General features: G+C 35.3%; 1 protein-coding gene across 15 annotated transcripts in view; it reads right to left on the bottom strand.

Moving 5' to 3' along the window:
• The window catches only part of CLIP-190 (Cytoplasmic linker protein 190), a 107,714-nt gene that overhangs the window by 25,922 nt on the left and 59,770 nt on the right, over positions 1-22,022 (bottom strand). For 9 of the 15 annotated variants that reach the window (XM_067768978.1, XM_067768980.1, XM_067768979.1 and 6 more), the window contains 8 exons: positions 12,832-12,969; positions 11,269-11,310; positions 4,342-4,494; positions 4,062-4,268; positions 3,805-3,970; positions 2,809-2,986; positions 2,462-2,521; positions 474-584 (listed from right to left, as the gene is read on the bottom strand). In XM_067768978.1, the coding sequence (XP_067625079.1) occupies positions 474-584; positions 2,462-2,521; positions 2,809-2,986; positions 3,805-3,970; positions 4,062-4,268; positions 4,342-4,494; positions 11,269-11,310; positions 12,832-12,969 (1,055 nt within the window). Of the gene's footprint in view, positions 1-473; positions 585-2,461; positions 2,522-2,808; positions 2,987-3,804; positions 3,971-4,061; positions 4,269-4,341; positions 4,499-7,196; positions 7,361-11,268; positions 11,311-12,831; positions 12,970-22,022 lie in introns of those variants that run through there. The other 6 variants (XM_067768983.1, XM_067768984.1, XM_067768987.1 and 3 more) reach the window with 2 other exon arrangements.

Raw genomic sequence — 22,022 nt, 5'->3', positions numbered from 1 at the left:
ATATGTATCAATATATGGAATTCAAACAAGATTAGTACAACAAAACAAAACAATATCCTCATTCTTCATTAACACCACTTTAAGTATAAATCTGCATTGCACCCCTTGTCACCTCTTTTCAGTTATATTTAAAGTTCATCCATATACATAAGTTGTTTCATTTCTCACAATTAACATTGGCTTAACTTTTGTTTTGCTTTTTTCTATTCACCATTACCAAGTAATCAAATTCAATTTTAGTCGCGAAACCAAACTTTCTTCGTTGGCGGCGTTGGGGAGCGTGAAGGCCTCCATAGCTGCACCAACGATGAATGTTTCTTCGCTGGCGTTATTGGCGGTGATTGAGACGATCTTGACGAACGCGACGACGGTCGTGACGGCAACGTTGGCAACCGCTGTCGCGTTAAACGGAACGGCCGTTTCTTATCCGCATACACAACCGGTGCATAAAGCGTGTCTTCGTAGATAATTACCTCGTTTACATTTTTTTGGTATTGTAGCGCCTGATTTTGACAGTCCTCACGATCCAGCTCCCGCTCAATCATCAACTGTTCAATGTGTTTTTGCTTTTCGTGAAGTACATCCTGTAGGCAAGCAAAATTAAAAATATTAAAATTATGGAATTAGGCATTTCACGCATCCTTAAAACTGTACCGCATTTAGACACACAAACAAACCCAAATTGTTATAGATTTAAACAAATAACATTTAAATAAATAAAAAAAGGCAAACGAAATTTACAAAGCCACCATCCTAAATAGCTTCAGCCAACAGTACACAAGTTATGGGTATTCGCGATACGGGGCTTAGGTTCTGGTATACCCAACTATAAATAATTAAATTTGATTGTTTTTAATTTCAGAATTACCTACATATAAAGATATTTTACTTTGAATTATCTTTTTGATAATTTTTTCAAGAAACTTATCAAAAACATTACATGTAGATATAATAAAAATTGCATACAAGACTAACAACTTTTCGTTAAGGGGATTCTTTTTTCCCTCCTTATTCCACACACCTTTCTCTTCCCACCCATCTCTTTTACTACTTACTCTTTCCTTATATTCCTCAGATTTCTTCATTCTCTATCCTTCTTGATCTATCTATACTTCCTGATATATACCTTTTTCAGATAGCACACTCATTAATACACAAAAAAAAATGGCGATATCTCTTATCTGGTGGGGCGGAAACTACGTGTTTTATGCAAACTCCGAATGACGTCTTAAAGAAGATGAATAATCCCAGAGAAGCTTATCATGGCAGAAATACACTCGGAGTGTTTGCCAAAGCACTGCGGAGGGCGATGCCGTTTAGAAAAAAAACAAACCTAATGTATATTGACAATATGTAGTGTACAATGATAGATAGTGAATACCCATATTGTTTTTTTTTTTTTTTAATATCTGTGCATATTCTCTAAAGGTAAAAGTTTAGCGATTGCCGATCAAATCAAAAAGAAACAACTAATAGCGAAAATTTAATTATCAGTTACAAAAACAAAATACTTACGAGTTTATCAAAGTTTATACATATGTATGTACATCCAACTATGCACAATATCTGATGTAAGATTTCTTTTTAATACAAATTTTTTTAAACAAAAATTTACCAAACAAAACATGCAAATTGTTTCATAAAAAAGAACATCTCATAATTTTTATACAAATAAAAAATGCATAAAATAAAATGTAGCGTGCAGACAGAGGCGAAATTTTCTTTATTTTCAAATATTTTGCAAATCAAACGTAACAGTAGGCAGCATAATAAGCTGAATAATTTACATTGATGTTTTGTTAGTACTTAGCACAGCTTAAATATTAATTTTAGTTAACAGTTATAAATAAATTAACACACACAATAAAGAGAAATTAAAATTAGAAATGCCAAGGATTTGGGGTTCACAACGGTGTTGAAATTAGTGCAAAGAGGGCATTCACACAAAGAAGTAAAATTTATTTTTTATATAAGCGCTCTTCAAAAAAATAAATCTTTTCTTTTATTAAGGCAGTTTAGGATTTTGTGCAAATAGTCCAGCATGATTGCATTGCAAACATCCGTAGCATATTTTTCACAGTACACTAACATACACGGCTATACATTTGCTACATCAAAAGTCGTAGGTCATTTTTACATTATTAAATGGCAAATCATCAACTGCCAAAACAAAGGAAAAAGTGCAAAGAAAAAATTTTAAATGAACAAAAAATTGCTCACGATCTCTAGCTTATATTTGCTATAGCAAATAGTTTCCAACGTCAAATACACAAAATTATTCTAAACTCCTTTATTGTAAATTTAATGAAAAAAATAAAACAAAATTTACAAAACCGATGATAGAATGTTTTTAAGACGTTTGATGTTACTTTTTTTGTGTGAACACCCCTATAAACTGCTTGTGGTGGGGTGTAAATAGAGAAAAACATATGCCAACTGTGTAATTTGTAATTTAGCATACCTGCATGGAATATTGCGATTTTGGTGTGGCAACGATCGGCTTGATTGATAAAGGTTTGCGCTGCATAAGAGAATAATTTGTAATTTTTTAAGGTTAATTCAATCGATTAGTTTTGTTAGATTTAAAAAAACTGAAATTTAAACACTAGTTAAGTATAAATTAATTAAGGAATACATTTTTAAAATTTCGTTTCGTTTTTTTTTTTTAGGAAATTTGTAAATAATAAATTAGTTTTCAGCCAGAGTGCGTGCTCTGATTAATAATTGATTGAAAAAACGGCCGACACATGTGTAGGTAGATAGGTAGTTACATCATCACAATCTCATTTTTCTTTCTTTTTTTTATACCTGAGCACTCATGCGCAAGCGTGACATATTCGTTGTGGCAATGCTATTCATTGTGCCAATTGAGGTGAGTGATTCTCTGGAGCCCGCTCTTGAGAGGCGTGACTTCTTGGATGAAGGCGAGAGTGATACTTTGGCGATTGGCACAAAAACACCATATTTTGGTTTGCATTCAAAATACCTTAAAAAATTAGAGAATGAGATGATTTTTTAAGTGGAGAGTGCAAGTCGTAATTTTTTTTAAGTAAATCAATATTTATCTATGAAAGAACTATAGAGCTAATGTAATATTAACATATATTTAAACCTTCGGCAATAGAAACGGAATTTATATTTAGTGTGAATAAAAGCGAAACTTATAAACATAACCGTAAAATTGCGGTAAAGAAAAAAAGGGCAGTTAATATGGGAATTATCGTTTTTTTATAAGAAAACATAGCAGATCATTCAATCTATCCCCTAGAATTGTATCGTTTACTCTTGGACCATTTTGCGACACCCTATGCACTATTCCCTGAACACTTGACTTCAGGAACACTTATTTTAATGGTCATTTCGAAACTATTTTGGTGCAAATTTTAAGGCAATTTCAGGATCACTTCGGAGTTTGTTATGGATCATTTCAAGACAACTTCTAACTCTTTTTGGGACATTTACAAAATAATTTCAGGTATTAGAAGTTTTGCTTTAAATGCTTCTTAATATGTCTATGTAAATCCCGTTTTTACTGCCGAATATTCTTATAATACTGGCATTTTGCGCTGAGTGTTTTACGTTGTACTGCCAGAAAATTTGGTTGAACACATTTGGAAAATGGTCCCATACCTCCCACCTTTTACTATCTTTCACTTCCTCTTCGGAATTTCACCACCCCCTTTATGATATTTGCCCCTTCACTCCATTCCCCTCTAGATTTCACACCTTGACTCCAATTTCCAAAATATGAATATTCTTTGGACAAACTTCGGTATTAAATACTATAAACGAAAATATACTAACTTTACGCCATCCACAGAGCCATCATTTTTGCCTGAAGGCTCATCCAACTCGACGCCACACCAATTTCCCACCGCGAATTGTGTTTCACCCAAATAACGTAAAATGCCTGGACGGCTGCCGAAACCAGACGAAACAATAACCCGATCACCAACTGTTAAACCATTTTCTAATTAAAGAAATTAAAAAATATATAAAAAATGTTATTAATAACCAATTTATCCTCTCTAATTTAAGGTTTATTCAGTTTGTTTGCTTACTTCCTGGACTACGCAAAAAAGAACTACGTACGCTGGCGGTCGGTGATACCGTGCGCGAACGATCTGGTGACATTTTACCGAATGGAGAAGTTGGTGTATGTGCACCCGAGAGTGGTGTCAATGTGAGACGTGTCAGACGCGAAAAAATACCGCGTTTTGGTTCGCACTGGAAGTAACGTTTGCCTGCAACGCAACCATCATTTTTGCCTTAAAAGCCACAAAGAGAAAGAAAAGTAAATTTTTTAAGTTATCAATTTCGATTTTCTTTATATGCACCCACCATTTGGTTCATCCAGCACAATGCCAGCCCAATCACCGGGCGCAAAATGTGTCTCTCCAATGTAAGCGATTTGCCCAGGGCGTATGCCGCCAACCCATACTTTCTGACCAATTATAAACTGTTCTGTATCTTGTGTGAGAACGGCACCATGATCTGTAATGGATTAATTGTTGTTGGAAATAATCAATAACAAATGCATTCCCATTAATGAACATTCATTAAATTGAATTGGTTGTGAAAAATTTCCGTAAACAGTATTTTAACTGTTAATATTCACATACATAGATAACTTATCTTCATTTAAAACGTAGCAATGTATGCACATTGGGGGGCTTTATTTAAGGCGATATTTTTTTCACTGTTTTTGTCTTCAAATCTTATTCTTTATATAAAACTGGCAGATCTTAGATTTGGGTTAACTATTTAATGTTCACAACATGTCTATAGCTCACTTTTCCTTTCCTCACCCCTTTTCCTCGCTTCTCTCTGACTACCGTGTTTCCTACCAATTTCATTCTTTCCTAACTATATATTTATACCACGCTCATTCCGGCATAGCGGTATATTGGAGCGATATTTCGCTCTAGACAACGCATAATGGCACTGAAGATGTCACCAAACCAAATTCCACAAATTATTATAACATACATATGTACATAACTTGAAATATTTTGAAACCCCACTTCATTTTAGGCAAAAAATATCATTTTCTAAAATGAAAATTCAACACCCTCATGTTAATATGTAATTATAGCTTTGACCACAAGCGCTCGCGTAAAACATGTAAAAAATATGAACCTCAAACTAGACAACTAGAAATTTATCACTTATTATTGACTGCTTCTGAAAATGCAAGTTCGGTTTGGTTTTGAGCAAAACAAAGCCGAAAATTACCGAACACTTTGTGCCTAATTTTTAGGACATCTTTCAAAAACCACGGCTTTGGTAAATTTTTGGTTCAATGTTCGGTCGCTCTCTGGTTTTATAATTTTTATTAAGTTCTAATACGTACAACGACGTGGCGAAATTTGTAACATCAGTGGCAATAAGGAGCTACCTAAATTACTTTGAATAATTGCTGGGCTATAAAAATGTTTACTCAGTTGCTATACAAAATTTCAGTTTAACCGTCATTCACAGTTTGTATATTCAGATCGTTTGATAAACTGCCATTGTTCATTTAAAAAATGAAGTTGATACATGCCATATATTAGGGTGAGCCATAATTACGATATTTTCTTAGCTTTCACCCGAAAATATCAGAGATTATGTCCAAGAAAATCGCCTTACCAACGCATACATTTTTTTTCCTTTATTAACAACTTTGATATACAATATTATACATACATACATCAATTTTCTCAAAAAATATAAAATTTTGTGCGAGAAGATAACGAATACATTTTCTCATTTTGCATCAATCAGTTGTGGCAAGAGGAAATATTCCTAATTAGAGGAGAAAATAATTTGGATTGTTGTCACTTTCATTTTTATTTTTTGAATCTGTTCATTCCAATTCAAATTTTCGTCGAACCAAATATCCAGGTATTTTAATTTGTCTACTCTTGAAATAAAGTTACCGTTGTATATTATCCCACGAAGTTCACTTTACCGTATGATGCCATACGAAGTATGGACTATGAATAAAGAAAATATGCAAAGAAGGCAATTGGGATAAGGTTTACAACACTAAAGCATGACGTGGCTGAATGCGTTTGTAACACTTCAACCATCGTAGGAGTGCGGGTTCGAATCCCACCCCCGGGAGAAAAGGCTTTGAAGAGATTTACAAGGTATAATCGAAACAGATGTCGCCTTGTCCGTCCTGATGTCACGCTGTTTAAATTTTCCCCAAATTATTAAATAAATTATAAATTAAAAATTGTTTCAAATAAATGTTTTCATACATTTAAAGCAATAAGGATAATCCCCGCTTAATAACTCATACAAGTCCGAGAAAGATTGTGTCAGATGCGGGGCTAATAATTTTAATAGACCCTTCACGGAACTTAAGGTATTGCCATTTAAGCAGCACGGGAACTAGAGTTTTTAAATTATTTAGTCCTGCAAATTATGAAGAATCTTTTTTTTTTCTTGATAAAATGAATATGACCTACATATGTATTTACCACTAAATTCTAAAGAAAAAAAAATTAAACGACCCAAATTTTCATCTTTGATATTGAAGTTTTTACAGATCTTTAAAACTGAAAATTCTTAAATTGCATGTTACTTGCATTTTCCAACTTAACTATTGTAGATAGGAAAGATAGTTCAACAGTAGTTTTATAGTTTGTCTGACGGCTGACATAAAAGTCCATTCAAATTTTTTGATCATCACAAACAACAAACAGGCCCACAAAGTTTCGCCATATTGTATGTATATCAATGCCTTCGACTGAAGTGTACGGCCGATTGTTCTAGGGTAGGATGTGTGTTACGCGACCTAGGGGAAACTAAGTATAGATAAAATTTTTTTAAATACTTTATATTTACATGGTTTTTGATTCTCTCAATTGCTCAATAATAGCTATTTTTCGACACCCTGTATGCACATTTCCATACTTTTATGAAATTGGGTGCGCCGTGAGCAGGCCGACAATGTGAAACATATTGATCGAAAACAAGTGGATTTGTTATTTTATGATCGATTGAGACATTTTGCACAAACCAATTCAAATGCACAACACGAAAGGCAATGTAGCATAAATTTATCAATACTTCAGCCACCACATACTTATATACATATGTATATACTTAGTATTTGTTATTGTTTTATGTCCTATAGTTTATAAAAATTATATACATTCATTGTAAGTAAGTTTGTGATTTATTTATTTTTTCTATTTTCCTGTCATATTCCGTAACAACAAAATGACTTCTGTGATCACGATCACTTTGAGTTATTTATTTATTTTTTTCAAGTTTTTTTTTTTTTTTTTTTAAATAGGCCGAGCGCAGCAGCGACTAAACAGCGGGCGGAACAAACTGCACTGAAGGTATTCCTACTTGAATTGAAAGTAAAAAATTGAAAATTACTAAAATTGCGATAAAATGGGGAAATTGCAAGCTTAAATAAGTGCTGTCCTATGTTTGTATAGAGACAAATACAGTCATGCCTAGATATAATGAACACACCAAAATGAAATACACGGAGATACACTTACATGCAGTGTCGGACATAATTAAAGTACCGAAGGTCCCTCTACTATATTTGATTAATTAAATTCCAAGTATCATTCCATCCAACAACTGGAACACTACAATATTAAAATGAGTCTTATTTTGCTTTGAAATATTCAGACGCTCTGTTGCTAGCAACTTGGTTTAAATGATACTGAAATATTTCGGGTGATGAACGGAATTTTTATCGTTTGCTCACGTGTGGCTGTAAGTGGGCGTCTGTCTTGCATCAATTACCTCGCTATATAAATGTCTAAATATCTATTGATTCCGTACCCGGGTTGTGGCGCTTGACTTAGGGCTCGCTACATGAAACTAAAATTCAATGAAAAATTTAACCATGCATCCGGGGACAGTTCCTTTTTGAGATGATGATCAGTGCAAATGATTTAAAGACTATGCTTCTTTAGGCAATTACTTAGAATTTTCGAGGCCTTTCGCCTTTGACATCACCGGCATACAGCAAATAATCTTTGTCGGCTTTAACGCTATTGTAGGCTTCATCCAAGTTTAGGGAGAAATATGGACATCTGCAGAGCAACGTTCCGGCATTAGAAGATCCCCAAGCTGCTTGACTGTCTTTCAAACAAAGAACAGGTAATCAAATTGATCAAGTCATGATCAACAGAAGGTTTAGAACTAGTGATCTGGATATGCGCTCTCTACGAGTACCAAATATCAACTCCGACGAGAACTTTGTAGCGGCGGTGCTGAGTTCGTTCAGTTAACCAGACATAACTGTATAGCAACATATGTAGATATGAAGTGAATGATATACATACGTACATTTGTGTGTGTGTACATATGTATGTCAATTTTAAAATAAACTCTCGATCATGAGGGTGTTACAAGTCGGACTTTATAGAAACCGATACAATCTGCTAATTGTCGAGTGTGTCTATAAGCAAAGTTTGTTTTTTTACACATACATACATACGTACATATATTCACAAGTATAAATATATGGAAATTAATTTTGTGCCGCGGCTATGAGAATTTCCCAAAGATTCGCCGACTCTCCGTGCTTATTTGCTTTACTCATACAAAGAAAGGTTTTTATTGTTGTTGTATGTATGCAACTAAAAATGCATGTGAGCAAAATATCTTAATGACGGCGTCCCCCAACTATTAACGCCCACCAGCCTGCTATAGAAATACGTACAAGTAATGTACTTAAAACAAAAACAAATATGGATATATCAAATTCGGGTTTAGAGTAGGCGTACACCTTCCGTAACTCATTTGTTCTGCCTTTAATGATCAATTGCTCTGAAATAATAATTGAAAAGAGCAATTTTATGACGAACGGTGCACCTGAGACAAAATATTGGTAATTGCGCTTTGAAACGCAAAGTGCTGCTTAGAACTAAATGAATTGCATACTAAACTAAAACAAATAAATTCGCAGTTGCCATTAAAAACATTTTTTCATTGGATATGCTTTTTTATTATTATAATTCTAATTTTAATTAGAACTTTGCACACGGTATTGAGCAAAACAAAAACAGTCCGAACAAAATCTTTGAATGATCTTCGTACAGAAGGGCTCTATTGCGCCAAACTAATGGGAAATAAAAAGAAAAGAAAAAATTTTAAGCATTTCCTTATATATGTAAATGGAAAAAATCAGCGAAAAATGTGGACTTATATAAAGACATATTCTGGCTGAACTTTGATTTTAAAATTTTGACATAGAAATTGTAAAAATATATATTATTTCTCTCGACTTGACATTCTTCTGCTCGCGAATTGGATTGAATTCGCTTTGCCACCACCTTGTATGGATTCGCCTTGCATTTTTTGAACATTGCACAGTCTTCAGTAAAATAGGTATTGCCTTAAGCCTTATTTATGAATTAAATAACCGACGTTTTTTCCGCTCAATAAGACAGCGGCTTAACACTATTTTAATATGAGGGTCTTCATATAATTATTCTGAGTAAAAATTCAAGCCAAAACGATTTTACTCTGGACAGTTTCGGGATAATTTGGGTCTATTTTGGGATAGCTTCGGAACTGTTTCGAGATATTTTCGTGCTATTTTGAGATCATATTAGGATTACTCAAAGACTAGTTCTGAAGTAATCCCAAAATAGATCCAAATTTATTACAAAATAATCCATGAAGTAATCGTGCACGGTCCGAAAAATATGTTATCTTTAAGTAACCCCGGAAAACCTGAAACAGCTGCAGTGCAAAATATAGTCTAAATAAATGATCAGTAAAGAGCTTTCATTGGACTAGGTTAAAAAAAGCATGCTTAAAGAGAAAGCTAAAAATTGTTTCCCCATGTACCATGGACCTCTATGAGTTGACGACGATGAAGAAGATTTAGCTACGTTGACCAGATGATGATTCGCCCAAGAAGGTACTCTTACCGGAACCCGCCTGCTGAAGCAGAGGAATAGGGAGGCCTCTACTCCGCTGGAAGGAACAGATGGATTGGTATATCCAATTGGCGCCAATTACTCCAACGCAGGAGCGTTTGGCGCGAATTGTTGGAAGTTTCTGTCATCCCAACCCGTTAAAAGGATTAAGCGCAAATTAAGTAAATTATAAATGTAACAAGGAGAGTTTGCGAACAATACTTTGAGTTGATAACCGATGCCCTGAGTGCTTATACTATGGAAGAACATTTGTATGCATAGGGAATATGCTCAACCCGAACCCACAAGGAAAGCCGAGGGAGTTACCTTGAAAATTTGTGTAATGATTCATGTCTAATGTTTTATTGAGCAGTTTCTGAGATGATACACAAATTATGTTCGTTTTAGAACAGACCGACCTCAGTTTTCTCGCCAAACTGCACTCAGCATCACCGAACATTATTATAACGAAAGGCAATTTACCCTTCACCCTCCCACTGATAGCTGCCAATGTGTCAAACATCAAACATTTTAAAATTTAAATTGACATGATCTTTTTATTTTGTTTTTGACGCCATCATAATACGTCATAAAGAGCATTAAGCGGACTGTAAACATACATACATATATGCGTGTTTGACTATATTTATGTAGATCTGTACGCATGTGTGTGTATCTGAATAATATAAATGTGTTAAGAAATTTTCTTTGTAATGTTGTCTAGCAAAGTTGAATCAATTGAACAAATACAACAACAGCAACAATCATATTTAACAAACGATACGAGTTTATCATGTGCATGCGCATGCGCATTGGCCAATTAAGGGAGCGACAAGTGGCACACATCTGTGGCAGCGATGCAAATGCGTTGCGCAGGCGCATACACCCGCGATTTATTGGCATTGACAAGCGCATTGATAAGGAGAAAAAACCGGCAGCGTATGAAGCAGAAAAACATTCAAAAAAAAAAAAAAAATACAAGAAGTACGTAATTGCAACATAAAATGTGTTCAACGCATTCATTAAATTTAATTTCAATGCCGAATCATGCAAGAACTACAGACAAAAAGCATAAATTTATGCGCTTACAGATCCTGCTTTTAAAAATTCATATAAAATTGTTTTGAAAATCTTGTGTAGACTTTTATGCAATTTGACCTCAATGGAAAATAGCAATTTGCAGAATTTGTATTTTAATCTTCATTTAATTTATTGCAAAAGTTTTCGGTTATGATGTGATAAAAAAATAATGAGTAAAAAAATATCTATACTTATTATAGAAATATTGTTTTGTTTTAGTTTAAATTAAAAAAAGTCATTGGGTGGCACGAATGCACTACAAAATATTGGGAACGGTAATTTTATGAATTGATCTTACCTGAACTACGACGGCGACCTGTGGCCTCTAGATACAAATCGTCTATTCATATGTACAAAGCACAGAAACAGAACAGCGTGGATAAATAACGGAACACATACAAAATACAAAAACAAATGAACAAGAAAAAACAGAAAGAAAAGAAAAAATGCAAAATACTAATTAAGAAAAAAAAAACAGAAATCTATAAAATATAATATTAAAAGCTTAAGCAGCAATATCTACAAACGCTTGAACATACAGTTGTGCGCAAAATAATAAGCGTAGCAGTAAACAATTTACAATTTTTTCACTTAAATATACAAACTAACTCGCTCATTTGAACGACACACCTAACGAACGCCACCATTGGCTCTCCATTATGTCTATGTCCCCATGGCGTCTAATTTATATTCGAATTTATTCACTACATGATTAGCGAATTAGCGGAACATTTGTAATTTATTCGGAGTCGATTTTTTTTGTGCCAATTTTCACGATGCCATTATGTTTTCCTTATTTTTTTATTTTCATATGTTTGTTTGTGCGTTTGTCTTTTATTTCGGATAGATTACAATAATGTTTCTATGAAGTTTGGCATCAATTTTAGTGTAATTCTCAACAAATGTGAGCATTCCAGATCAGTGATTCGGAAGATAATTGAAGGCCGAATAATGAATGAAACATTGAATTACCAATGAGAGCATGGTATGAAGTTTGCTTTTGCTTCTCCCTCACTCTCATTTTGGCTTTGGTTTTACTATATTAAACCTCTCGTTCAAACCATTTGTTACATGCTCATGTTAAACAATATTTTGGTATCACCTTGGTCCGCATTTGAACCATATCCTAAGAATCAGAGAAACCTAGAAGATGTCAGTAAATCTAATCGATCTAGTAGCTTTGGAGTATATAAAATATCGGGATATAGCCGGCGAGAATACTTGAGCGACATCATATTTGGTCTGCCATGGATCTATAAGCCATACTTCCGCAAATTTATGTATGTACTCACACAGGTCAATCTAATAAAAACGCACTGCGTTTGCTTAGAGCTCGAACATAAACGACTTTTTTTGCTCAAACTAAGGTAAGAATGCGTTGCGACAATGCAAATATGAACGCAAACGTCAAACCGAAATGGTAGGAAGAGCAAAAAATGGAAATTGAATTAGCTTTTTATGCAGTAAATCCAATTTCGGTTGCTCCCACACAATTTGTATGGAGATGAGACATTTTTGACAGAATCGCAATGCGTTTTTATTAAGTTGGCCTGATAAGTATTTTTAATTTACCTCTATAATGAAAATTCGTCAACGGAAAAGCTTTCTGTATTCGAGCTTAAGACATGCTGGAGTTATGGATCGATACAATTAAACCATTTATACTAACATAAGTTACACACAGTAATCTTTCAAAATGTGTCTTTATTATTTTGCACACAACTATATATATATATGTGATGGTGTATTTGTAGTAAATGAGCATTGATCAGCCACAATTTTAAGATCCGACCTCACAAACGGTGGCAGCAACAACAAAACATCTACGATTGAAATTTAACATGAAAATGTAATAACTTACAAGAGGTGCGGCGATCTCCATCACCAGATTTCTGGGATGTGTTCGTCGATCTTATTGAATTGCGTGACGATGAGTAGCGGTCCATTTCAGGCGAAAGTGAGGAGCGTGTAAAGCGTTTCACTGTCTCTTGATATAAATCTGATGGTTTGTGGCAGCCAAGCAGATATTTGGATGATACAATTTTTGTTTTTAGATGAACCATTAAGTGATTCCAAGCAATGTTGGCCAGCCCAAAGTAGTTGCCAATATGGATCAGGTAGATCGCAAATGGCATCATCCATATAAATAAGTTTGTAGATTCATACAAACATATGTACGTACGTAAAAGCATATTTGTTAGGTGGTAAGACGAGTTCAGCCATAACGGAAAAATGATGCGATCACACGACAAACAAAAAATATAAAAACAAACGACAATAATTTCACATTTAGTTGAACTTGCATCAAATTCTTAGCAATGACTTTGTTCGCAAGCATAGCTCGACACTAATACATGCACAAACAAATGTACATAAGTATGAGTGATTTGTTTGTTAGATAGAATTAAATGGTTGTTTAAGTTGTTTATGAGTTTAATTATGAATTACGAAAAGTGACAATGCAAGATTTCTTAGTTAGCAAAATCGATTCGACAGCCTGAAAGCAAAATATCGCACAGTCGTTTAAGTAGCCGATATTAGGAACAACAACAAAAAAGTGTTAGTCAATTTTTTTCGCATTATCTGGCAATTCATTCGAGATTAGCGTTGATCCAACAGAATTTTAGTGAATGTTTTAGTTAAGAAATTAATATGAATTATTACACATAAAAAAGAAAATTGCTTCTTAATTATGTAGAAAACTTAATACAAAAATACTTAATGGCCAAAGCACTAAAATGAGGAAATAAAAAAAAATAAATAAAAATTAAAAATATACCAAAATATATTTCGCTGCCAGTGTTAAATATACGCCGTGTCATAACGACCAAGTCCTTAAAACTGCAGGCTCGCTTTCCGTATTTTAAATAGTATCAATAGATATTGGAGCCCTTACGGAGCTAGGATTATGATTTCAGAAGGACGCTTCTTCCGTGTGACTTTGGCACATGATTTCAATTCAGGTTCCGTTGCTTCAGAAATTTTTTTTTATTTGAATAATTTCGAAATTTACGGGGAAGCAAAGATCCAAATTTTGTCAACGTTTTAGGCATTTGTTAGATTCTTGCGGGTGCCAAAACACGAATTCAGTTTTATGAAGTTTCATTTTACTGCTTTTAGATTTACAAAACAAAAAAAGCAGTTCGCGTCTGATTTCGAGCTCCGGAAAGAATCATGTACCAGAACGACATGATTAATGGCTCTCCATAAAGTCATTTAATAGGTCATATTCAATAATTTTAGTTAAAACAAACGAAAACTCGCACTTCATATATTTCTGATAAATTTTTACACTTTACAGCTTTTTGGCTATGGACGGCAGTATAAGACCGTTATCTAGCAATACTAATAAGAACAGAAAGATCTGAATTAATGTGCATATTGCCAATGAAAAAAATATCTATCGTTGCTAAATAAATACTAAACAAAGTCTGCTTTATAATTATTAATAAAAAAAATATTTTTAATTTTGTGTGATAATTAATTTGAAGCAACATTTTTGATAAATTTTTTAATTTCGGCAAAGTTTTCAATTTTAACATTTGAAATAATAATTAAATTTGGTTCTGTATTTTATATAAAAATTACAATTTGGAACAGATCTTCCAAAATTTCCCCCCCCAGGCGTGAAAATGCGGAGTATATCTTTAGCAACATGTTGCATCAACACATAATAACTTACTGATGCCTTCGGGAAAAATGTGAAGAAGTAGGATAAGAAGAAATGATGAAGTTTAAATATTCCAATATTCCTTAGGAACGAAAACTTAGACTCTTCCGGATTTTGCACACATGGCCGAAGGACACCTTGCAAACTGCGCGATGCCACCTTTTAGAATAATAGCAGAATTACTTTGTAGCAAACAAGCTGTTGTACAGTGTAGTACATTGAATTTTTTCATAAGTTTTAATGTTCATACCCCTTTACACCCGCTAACAGCACTAGCGAGTTTAATTAATTTCGGCTAGATACTAGATAAGTAATTTGCTCATTTGTATGTATGTATGTATGTATGTAGGGGGCGTATTTCAACATTTATACCTCAGCCATGAAACTGGACCTGCTTCAAGCATTATGTAATGACGCCGTAGCAAGAATAAAGGAATGGCTGACCAATACAGGACTGGAGTTGGCTAGCCAAAAGACGGAAGTGGTATTAGTAAGCTCCAAACGGTCGGCGAACGAGTAAGTCTTAACTGTCGGGGATCATCAAATCACCTCAAAGGATTCCTTAAAATACTTAGGAGTGCACATTGACTCTAAGTTAACTTTCAAAGAGCACTTCAGAGCGGTGGGGGAGAAAATTACCAAAGTTAATGGATCACTTATGCGAATAATGCCTAACATTGGTGGTCCGAGCGAAGCTATACGTCAGCTATTGTCCACAGTAACCAGCTCAATAATACTATACGCAGCACCAGTGTGGTATGGATCTAAACAGACCCATCAAAAATATATATTAGCAGCGTACCGACTTGCTTCTTTAAGAATAGCAAGTGCTTATCGGACGGTGTCCGACGACGCGATCCTGGTTCTAACCCGGAAAATCCAAGTGGACTTACTGGCAAGCGAAATGGCCGATCTGTATAACGCTAATATCGAGCGACCATCTGAAGAAGACAAGAAAAGAGCAAGGACACAAACAATAGCTAAGTGGCAAGAACGGTGGGAGGCCTCGAGTAAAGGGCGTTGGACTTTCACACTAGTTTGGAACGTAGCTCAATGGAATGAGCGGAAGCACGGCGAACTGAACTACCATCTCACGCAGATAATGAGTGGACATAGCGGTTTCAAAGAGTATTTATGGAAGCGTAGGATAGAGGAAGATCCTCATTGCCCAATGTGTACCACAGAGTTAGAAAACGCAGAACACGTCATGTTCTACTGCCCCGTTTCCAGGAAGAAAGACTCACCTTGCATGGAGTCTTTGGGGAGGAACCTACCACGAGAAATTTAGTTTCACATATGTGCAGCAGGAAAGAATGCTGGACTGCAGTGAGCAAAATGGCATTTATAGTAATGACACGCCTGATGGATGCTGAGAGGGAGCGCAGAGAAATGCGCATGCGAAGCAGTGGCGATTAAATGGACACTCAGAGCAAATAGCGGGAACCTGGACGCAGGGACAACAGTAGGCTCTTAAAAAATGAGAAATATGGAACGCCACCCTGAAGTAATGCGAAAGTGGTGCCGGGGTGGGCGACGGTTCCAGAACGGGGCTGTTTTTTAGTCTACGGACACACGGTTGCTGCGACGGCAGCAATTATGGTGCATTAGGCATTTTTCAGCCTCCCCGCAAAAAAAAAAAAAAAAAAAAAAAAAAATACCTCAGCCATAAAACAGCCTCTTTAGAAACTAAAATTATGCTCAAATATATACTTTTCAAAGGAAAAGTGTCTTAAAAGATGTTAGCCCACACACAGTCGATGGTCCGTTGTGATATGCCGTGAGCGAAATTATATTAAATATTACGAAAAGTTGCTACTTAATAATCAGCCCTATTCTGCACTTCGAACAGAACTGAAATTTTCTCAGTTTGGTAACTTTGCTATCCTTCGTTCTGTTTTCATTCAGTCCAAGTTTGAAAGTCTCGATTTGGCGTATCCTACACTTCCAGCGGAGTTCCGTTCTTCTCAGTTGCAAATTAGTTGATGGAGATTGTTTTGATTTTTATTTTCGCGGGCTTTAAAGCGCAATTTTTAAAAAAATATGTTTATAAAAATTATTTTAAAACTAACTTTTTATTTTTTTATGGTTTTGCAGGGCAGCAAGTACAACACCAGAGCAATATGAAAAAATTTGGAAATGCTGTCAACAAAAAGAGACATTGCACAAGGTTTCTTAAAAAGGCCTAAAGAAGAATTGCAGGCTGGAAAGGCAGCCTTAGTATAAAACTCTTGCTTCATTTGCAGTTTTTCCGCCTCACTGTTTTGAAATTGTATCCATTCTGGACAAAGCCGCCGCTACATTACATCCAGAAAATATGATAATGACTTGGAAGCGGTTGACTGACCCATCGACTTATTGTAACCCGTACCAACACCATGCTGTTAGTTCCCTCAGCAAAAAACCTTAAAGCAGCCATTACGCAGTTAATTGCTGTTAAGGAAGTCAAAGTATTTCTCGGCACTTCTGCATCAAATATATCCAAGACATACATATATATAAAATATTTAACATGTATGAAGGTTTAGCATTTTCCGCACCAACTTACAATTCATCGCTTATCCTGAATGGATCACTGATGTACCTCAATCTCCGGCTTTCCACTCTCACGTCTACATTGTGGGACGCATTGTCCTCCTCAATTAAAATGCAACGTCTATGTTTCCACAAATTATTTGTGTTAAATAAATGTTAAATAACGAAATATTCACTAATTTATAAATTTTTTACAAATATTTCTTTATTTTGTTGTGTTCTAATTTCAAAAATTTCTCACAAACAGTTGATTTCGAAAATTCGTTCATTCTTCCTCTTCTTCGTTCAATTAAAGCGGACCTCAGGACACATACTTTCAGTTCAATAGGGGTGAATATCTCAGGTTAATAACAGTTGAATATGTTGCAAAAATATATATATGTGTTTGTGGAAAATAAACGCAATGTGTGCGTCCAGTTTAAGGCCTAACATTTAGGGTGGTCAGGACTCGACTCACACAAATCCGCTTCTACAAAATATTTTTAACGTTACTGCTCAAAGAGAAAAATTACACACGAGCACAGTTTTTAGGTCATATTTCTGAATTTCCGATTCTTCATCGGCCAGTTTGTCGGATACCGGGGTGACACACCTCTAAGCACTCGATTGTTAGCGTGGCTGCAAATTTCTAAAAAAATATCGGGTTCCTCAAATAAATAACCGGTTTTTGAAAATAGTAGCATAATCTAGCACCCAAGTAGATATGTACATATGTATGTTGTCTGCACACGCATAAGCTTAATTTATTGGTCTCTACTTTCGTCTTTAGCATGCGCTGAGTTGAACACTTTTGGCGGCTTTTCAAACTTTCACTATGTAAATGCAGTAGTGAATGGTCAAAACGACTGTTGTGGTTGGAAAACAGATGAGGCGGAAACGTAGCCAAATACATACAAACATACAAATACGTGCCGACATAAAATACATTCAAATGCATGAATATACTCTCACCTAAATCTGCAAATATGTTGTACTTTTCAAAGAATTAGTATAAATAAACATTATGAATTCCCATATGTGGCGAATGTTTGATAAAACATAGCCAATAGCTTCAAAGGTTCAAAGTGGTAATGGAGGATTCAAAAGATTATTGACTTGTAGGAGTTCACAATGGGTATAAATATCTTTGAGAGAAAATTGAATCCATCACAATTACGTGGATACAAACTGTTCCCTATTCTTCATTAACATTATTTTTAGGTCAATATGGGAAAACTTTAAAACAATCAACATTTAATAGGATTTAGCTACTAAGCATATACGGTTAAAGGTTTGAACCTAAATCCCAAAACTTTCTTGTACTCCGTACATATGTTTATCACCCTGTCAGCAATTTTCAGATAATTTTATCGTCTATCGCCAAGATGTAAGTAGCTCGGTACGTTTTGTGGTTACTAAGGCGATATAAACTCTAATCACAAACAAAAAAATATTTCGACGGATTTTTCCTCCAAGCAGATATACACATGATACAAAATAGAAGGTAGTTATGCGGCAGTTACCCACCGACGTGTGCCGTACGTAAGGACGTTTGTCGTACGAAGCACGTTTTACCGAACTCTCAAGCTCGTAGGAATCAATGTGTGCGTCTGTGTACATGTACATAACATATTTGTATGTGTATTGTTTACAGATAAGCACTGTTGCCATTGACCATTTTGCATGTATGCTTATGGAAACATCAACTTTTTCCAATTTAATTTTTGATATTTTAAAAGGCCGGAATACATATTAAATAGGTATAAATAGATTACATATTTATAATCAGCAGTTTTACATAATTATTTCGAATTATTTTCACAATTTTTCAAACTTTAATTAGGTGTTTTTGCATAAAATTGCAAACGGTCAAAAATTAGCGCACAAAAGTTGACTAGGCAACTCTGTCTAGTGAGAGAGCGATCAGCTGACACGTTCTTACGGAAAAAATCAAAATTGTTTTGATTTCTACGTTCCGGGCTACGTACATACGGGCGTTGCACGTCGGTGAGTTTTCGTTTACATTGCACACTCATAAGATAGGTCGTGTCAGCTGACACGTTTTTGGTACGTACGTTCGTGAGTAACTGCCGCATTACACTCCAATTTTTTTGACGTATTTGAGGATTTTTGAAGTTTCATAATGTTTGTTGTTTGCCAGAAGCGTTGCCATACCGTTACTGTTTAAGGCGGAACTGTGGTTTTTCGGGATGGAAATTTCCTTTAGGATGAAAACGCAATGGTCATCTGAGACAATAATAACACGATCTAGCACGATTTATGTGCATACATATGGATTGAGAATACAGTAAAACATGCAATTTTATTGAAAAATAGTGGATAATGACTCATATATTAGTTAATGACTCATATCTTTATGGCAGCTTGACCCCTAGAAAAAAAAAATTCTTTTGTTCTAGCATGGCCCTATTATCATGCCCCTACAGTGGATATTTCTCAAGGCATGTTGAGAAAAAGTGTACCTCTAAAGTCTGCACATCTATGTCAATGCTAAAAGGACATAGAATGTGTATAGGCGGGGCTGTCACAAGGTGAATTCTGGTACAACGGCAAAAACACTCTCAAAACTAGTGGCTAACCTGCAGAGCTAAAGGGTAATGTTATCCCTAAAAAATGGTTTAACAATTCCCTCATAAAGCGCAAAGCTTGAATTATACAATAAATAAAAACATGAAAAATGTGGACTTGTAGCCAATTTATCAAGAAATTGCGGTGTCTGTTTATAAGGACCTCCTTTGAGCAAGCAATTGACAAACGTGTATGTTTTGTCAAAATGTTCTGAGCAAACGTACGGACACTTAAGAAGGCTATATGCCCTTGCTTTGCATACTTCGATCCATGTTTCTTCCGCCAAAACAATTTTCGTGAGCTCGAAAAACTCATTAAAAACCTTCTTTTCTAGGCTGATATTTCGAATTACTTTCGCGATGCAAAAATACTATCTTCCTTGACACTTTTCCTCTTATCGCTTTATTAACCTCTAATCCTATCGAAATAGTTTCTAAATGTCGTTTAGCTTTGGGGAATCAGTTTTTGGTTTAGTTTTTGACTAATAAATAAATAATACATTTCAGAAGAACAAATAGCGCTAAGTGGGTTTCGAGACAGCCCTGCAGCCATCGCCTGTAAAATGTGTGAAACTTTTTCATTTTCCCATAATAACAAAACAAATTACTTTTGCCCGTGGTCGTGGAATCTTATATCAAAAAAATAAAATAAAAATAAAAATGGCGCCACCGCCTACAAACATGCTTTGGAACAAAAGCAATTATTAAAGCGTTCAAATGTATGTAAGTATGTATTTATGTAATGCCATCCATCCATCATTCGTGCTCAGATAATATTCTATCTTGACATGAGCTTTTTTGTACGTTTAAAACACATCGGCGGGTGTAATATTAGAAAACAACAGCAAAGCATTTACACTAAAAGTCATTCTAACATGAAATTACTTAGCAAATTTAAATTTAGTGCTGACACTTTGAATTAATGGAAAAATAAACAAATCAAACGATCGTTTACAAACAAGAAAATAACATTGCAATAATAATGGATGTTGTTGTTATTTTAGTTAAAGTAAAACTGGTTATCGCCAACGGATTTATATTTTCGTTTAGCGCAAATATCACTTGGGAAGGGAGGACGTAGAAACAATTACAAACAAACTTACATAAATATTTATGTCTCTAAACTTAGTGAATGAATCATCAAAGCGCGAACACCGACAGCTAGACAAACGGGCAAACAACCGATCTAATAGATTCAAATCCACGGCTTTGCGTTTTTATCTGACGATGTACCCCAGTAGGCAATCGTACATAGCCTACCGTGGAAATTGTTAAAAATGAAAATTTTGCCACGAAATTTCCTATGGGGGAAAACTATGACGACCAAGGCAGCGGTATATGGCGCCTAGCAGCATTTGGGCAACAAATAAAAGGAGAAGCAGCATTCATCGTCCAGCGGTGGTGGTGTGGTGGCGGTGTCGGGCCGGCAGATACACGATACGAAATATACCAAAATAAATACCAAATGACCTCGTTTCCACAACGTTAATCAACGATAACCACCTGGAATTGCATATGGCACCACCATTACTTTACTCATTCATACATACATGCATACATACATATGTAGTTATGTTCATATGCATGAGCGTGTGCAGGTATTTTATTGCCACAGCATCCATTGCAATTGTCGCGCCAATTGAGTACCAGTTCGGACAGCTGTAATGCCCATTTTGGGGCTCAATGCTTAGGTCGGTCACCGACTGCGGATCAAGTCGAATGTTTGGATGTGTCATCAAAGCTTTATCTAACAAACAACTAATGAGCGCAATTGTAGTGCATGATGGCAAATAAAAAGCAACACAACACACACAAGTAATGCCCACTATCGAACAATGCCGGCCGCTTCGGTGTATTTCTGTCGCTTTTAATTAGTGCACAAAAACATTCGCAGAAATCGATTAAGAAACTTCTTCGATTAATTAAATGATCATGTTTTTGCAAGTACATACAGATATACACATGTACGCTCTAGAAATTCGCTATCAGCTTTGAAGTCTCGACTTAAGTATACTTAAGCATGATGAATTCAATTGAGCAGAATTGATCTCGGTGGGCGTTAACAACGGTTTCCTCGACAAGTGATTGCTATAAATCAAAGCAACGCCAAAAGTAAACGAAATACATACACACGTATGTAGTGTTTCGATCTTTGACGGCAATGCCGGCGGCGTTACGTTGAAGCCTACACGCTTGCGCTAAACGCTCGCGCTAATGCGCACCACGCAAGCAAATTTCTGCAGCTTTAAGCCGGAGTCATTGGTGCCGTATGTCGTATCGCTG

The sequence above is a fragment of the Eurosta solidaginis genome, chromosome 2 (assembly GCF_040869045.1).
Source record: "Eurosta solidaginis isolate ZX-2024a chromosome 2, ASM4086904v1, whole genome shotgun sequence".
Classification (NCBI taxonomy): Eukaryota; Metazoa; Arthropoda; class Insecta; order Diptera; family Tephritidae; genus Eurosta; species Eurosta solidaginis.
This window is presented reverse-complemented; position numbering and strand designations above follow the sequence as displayed.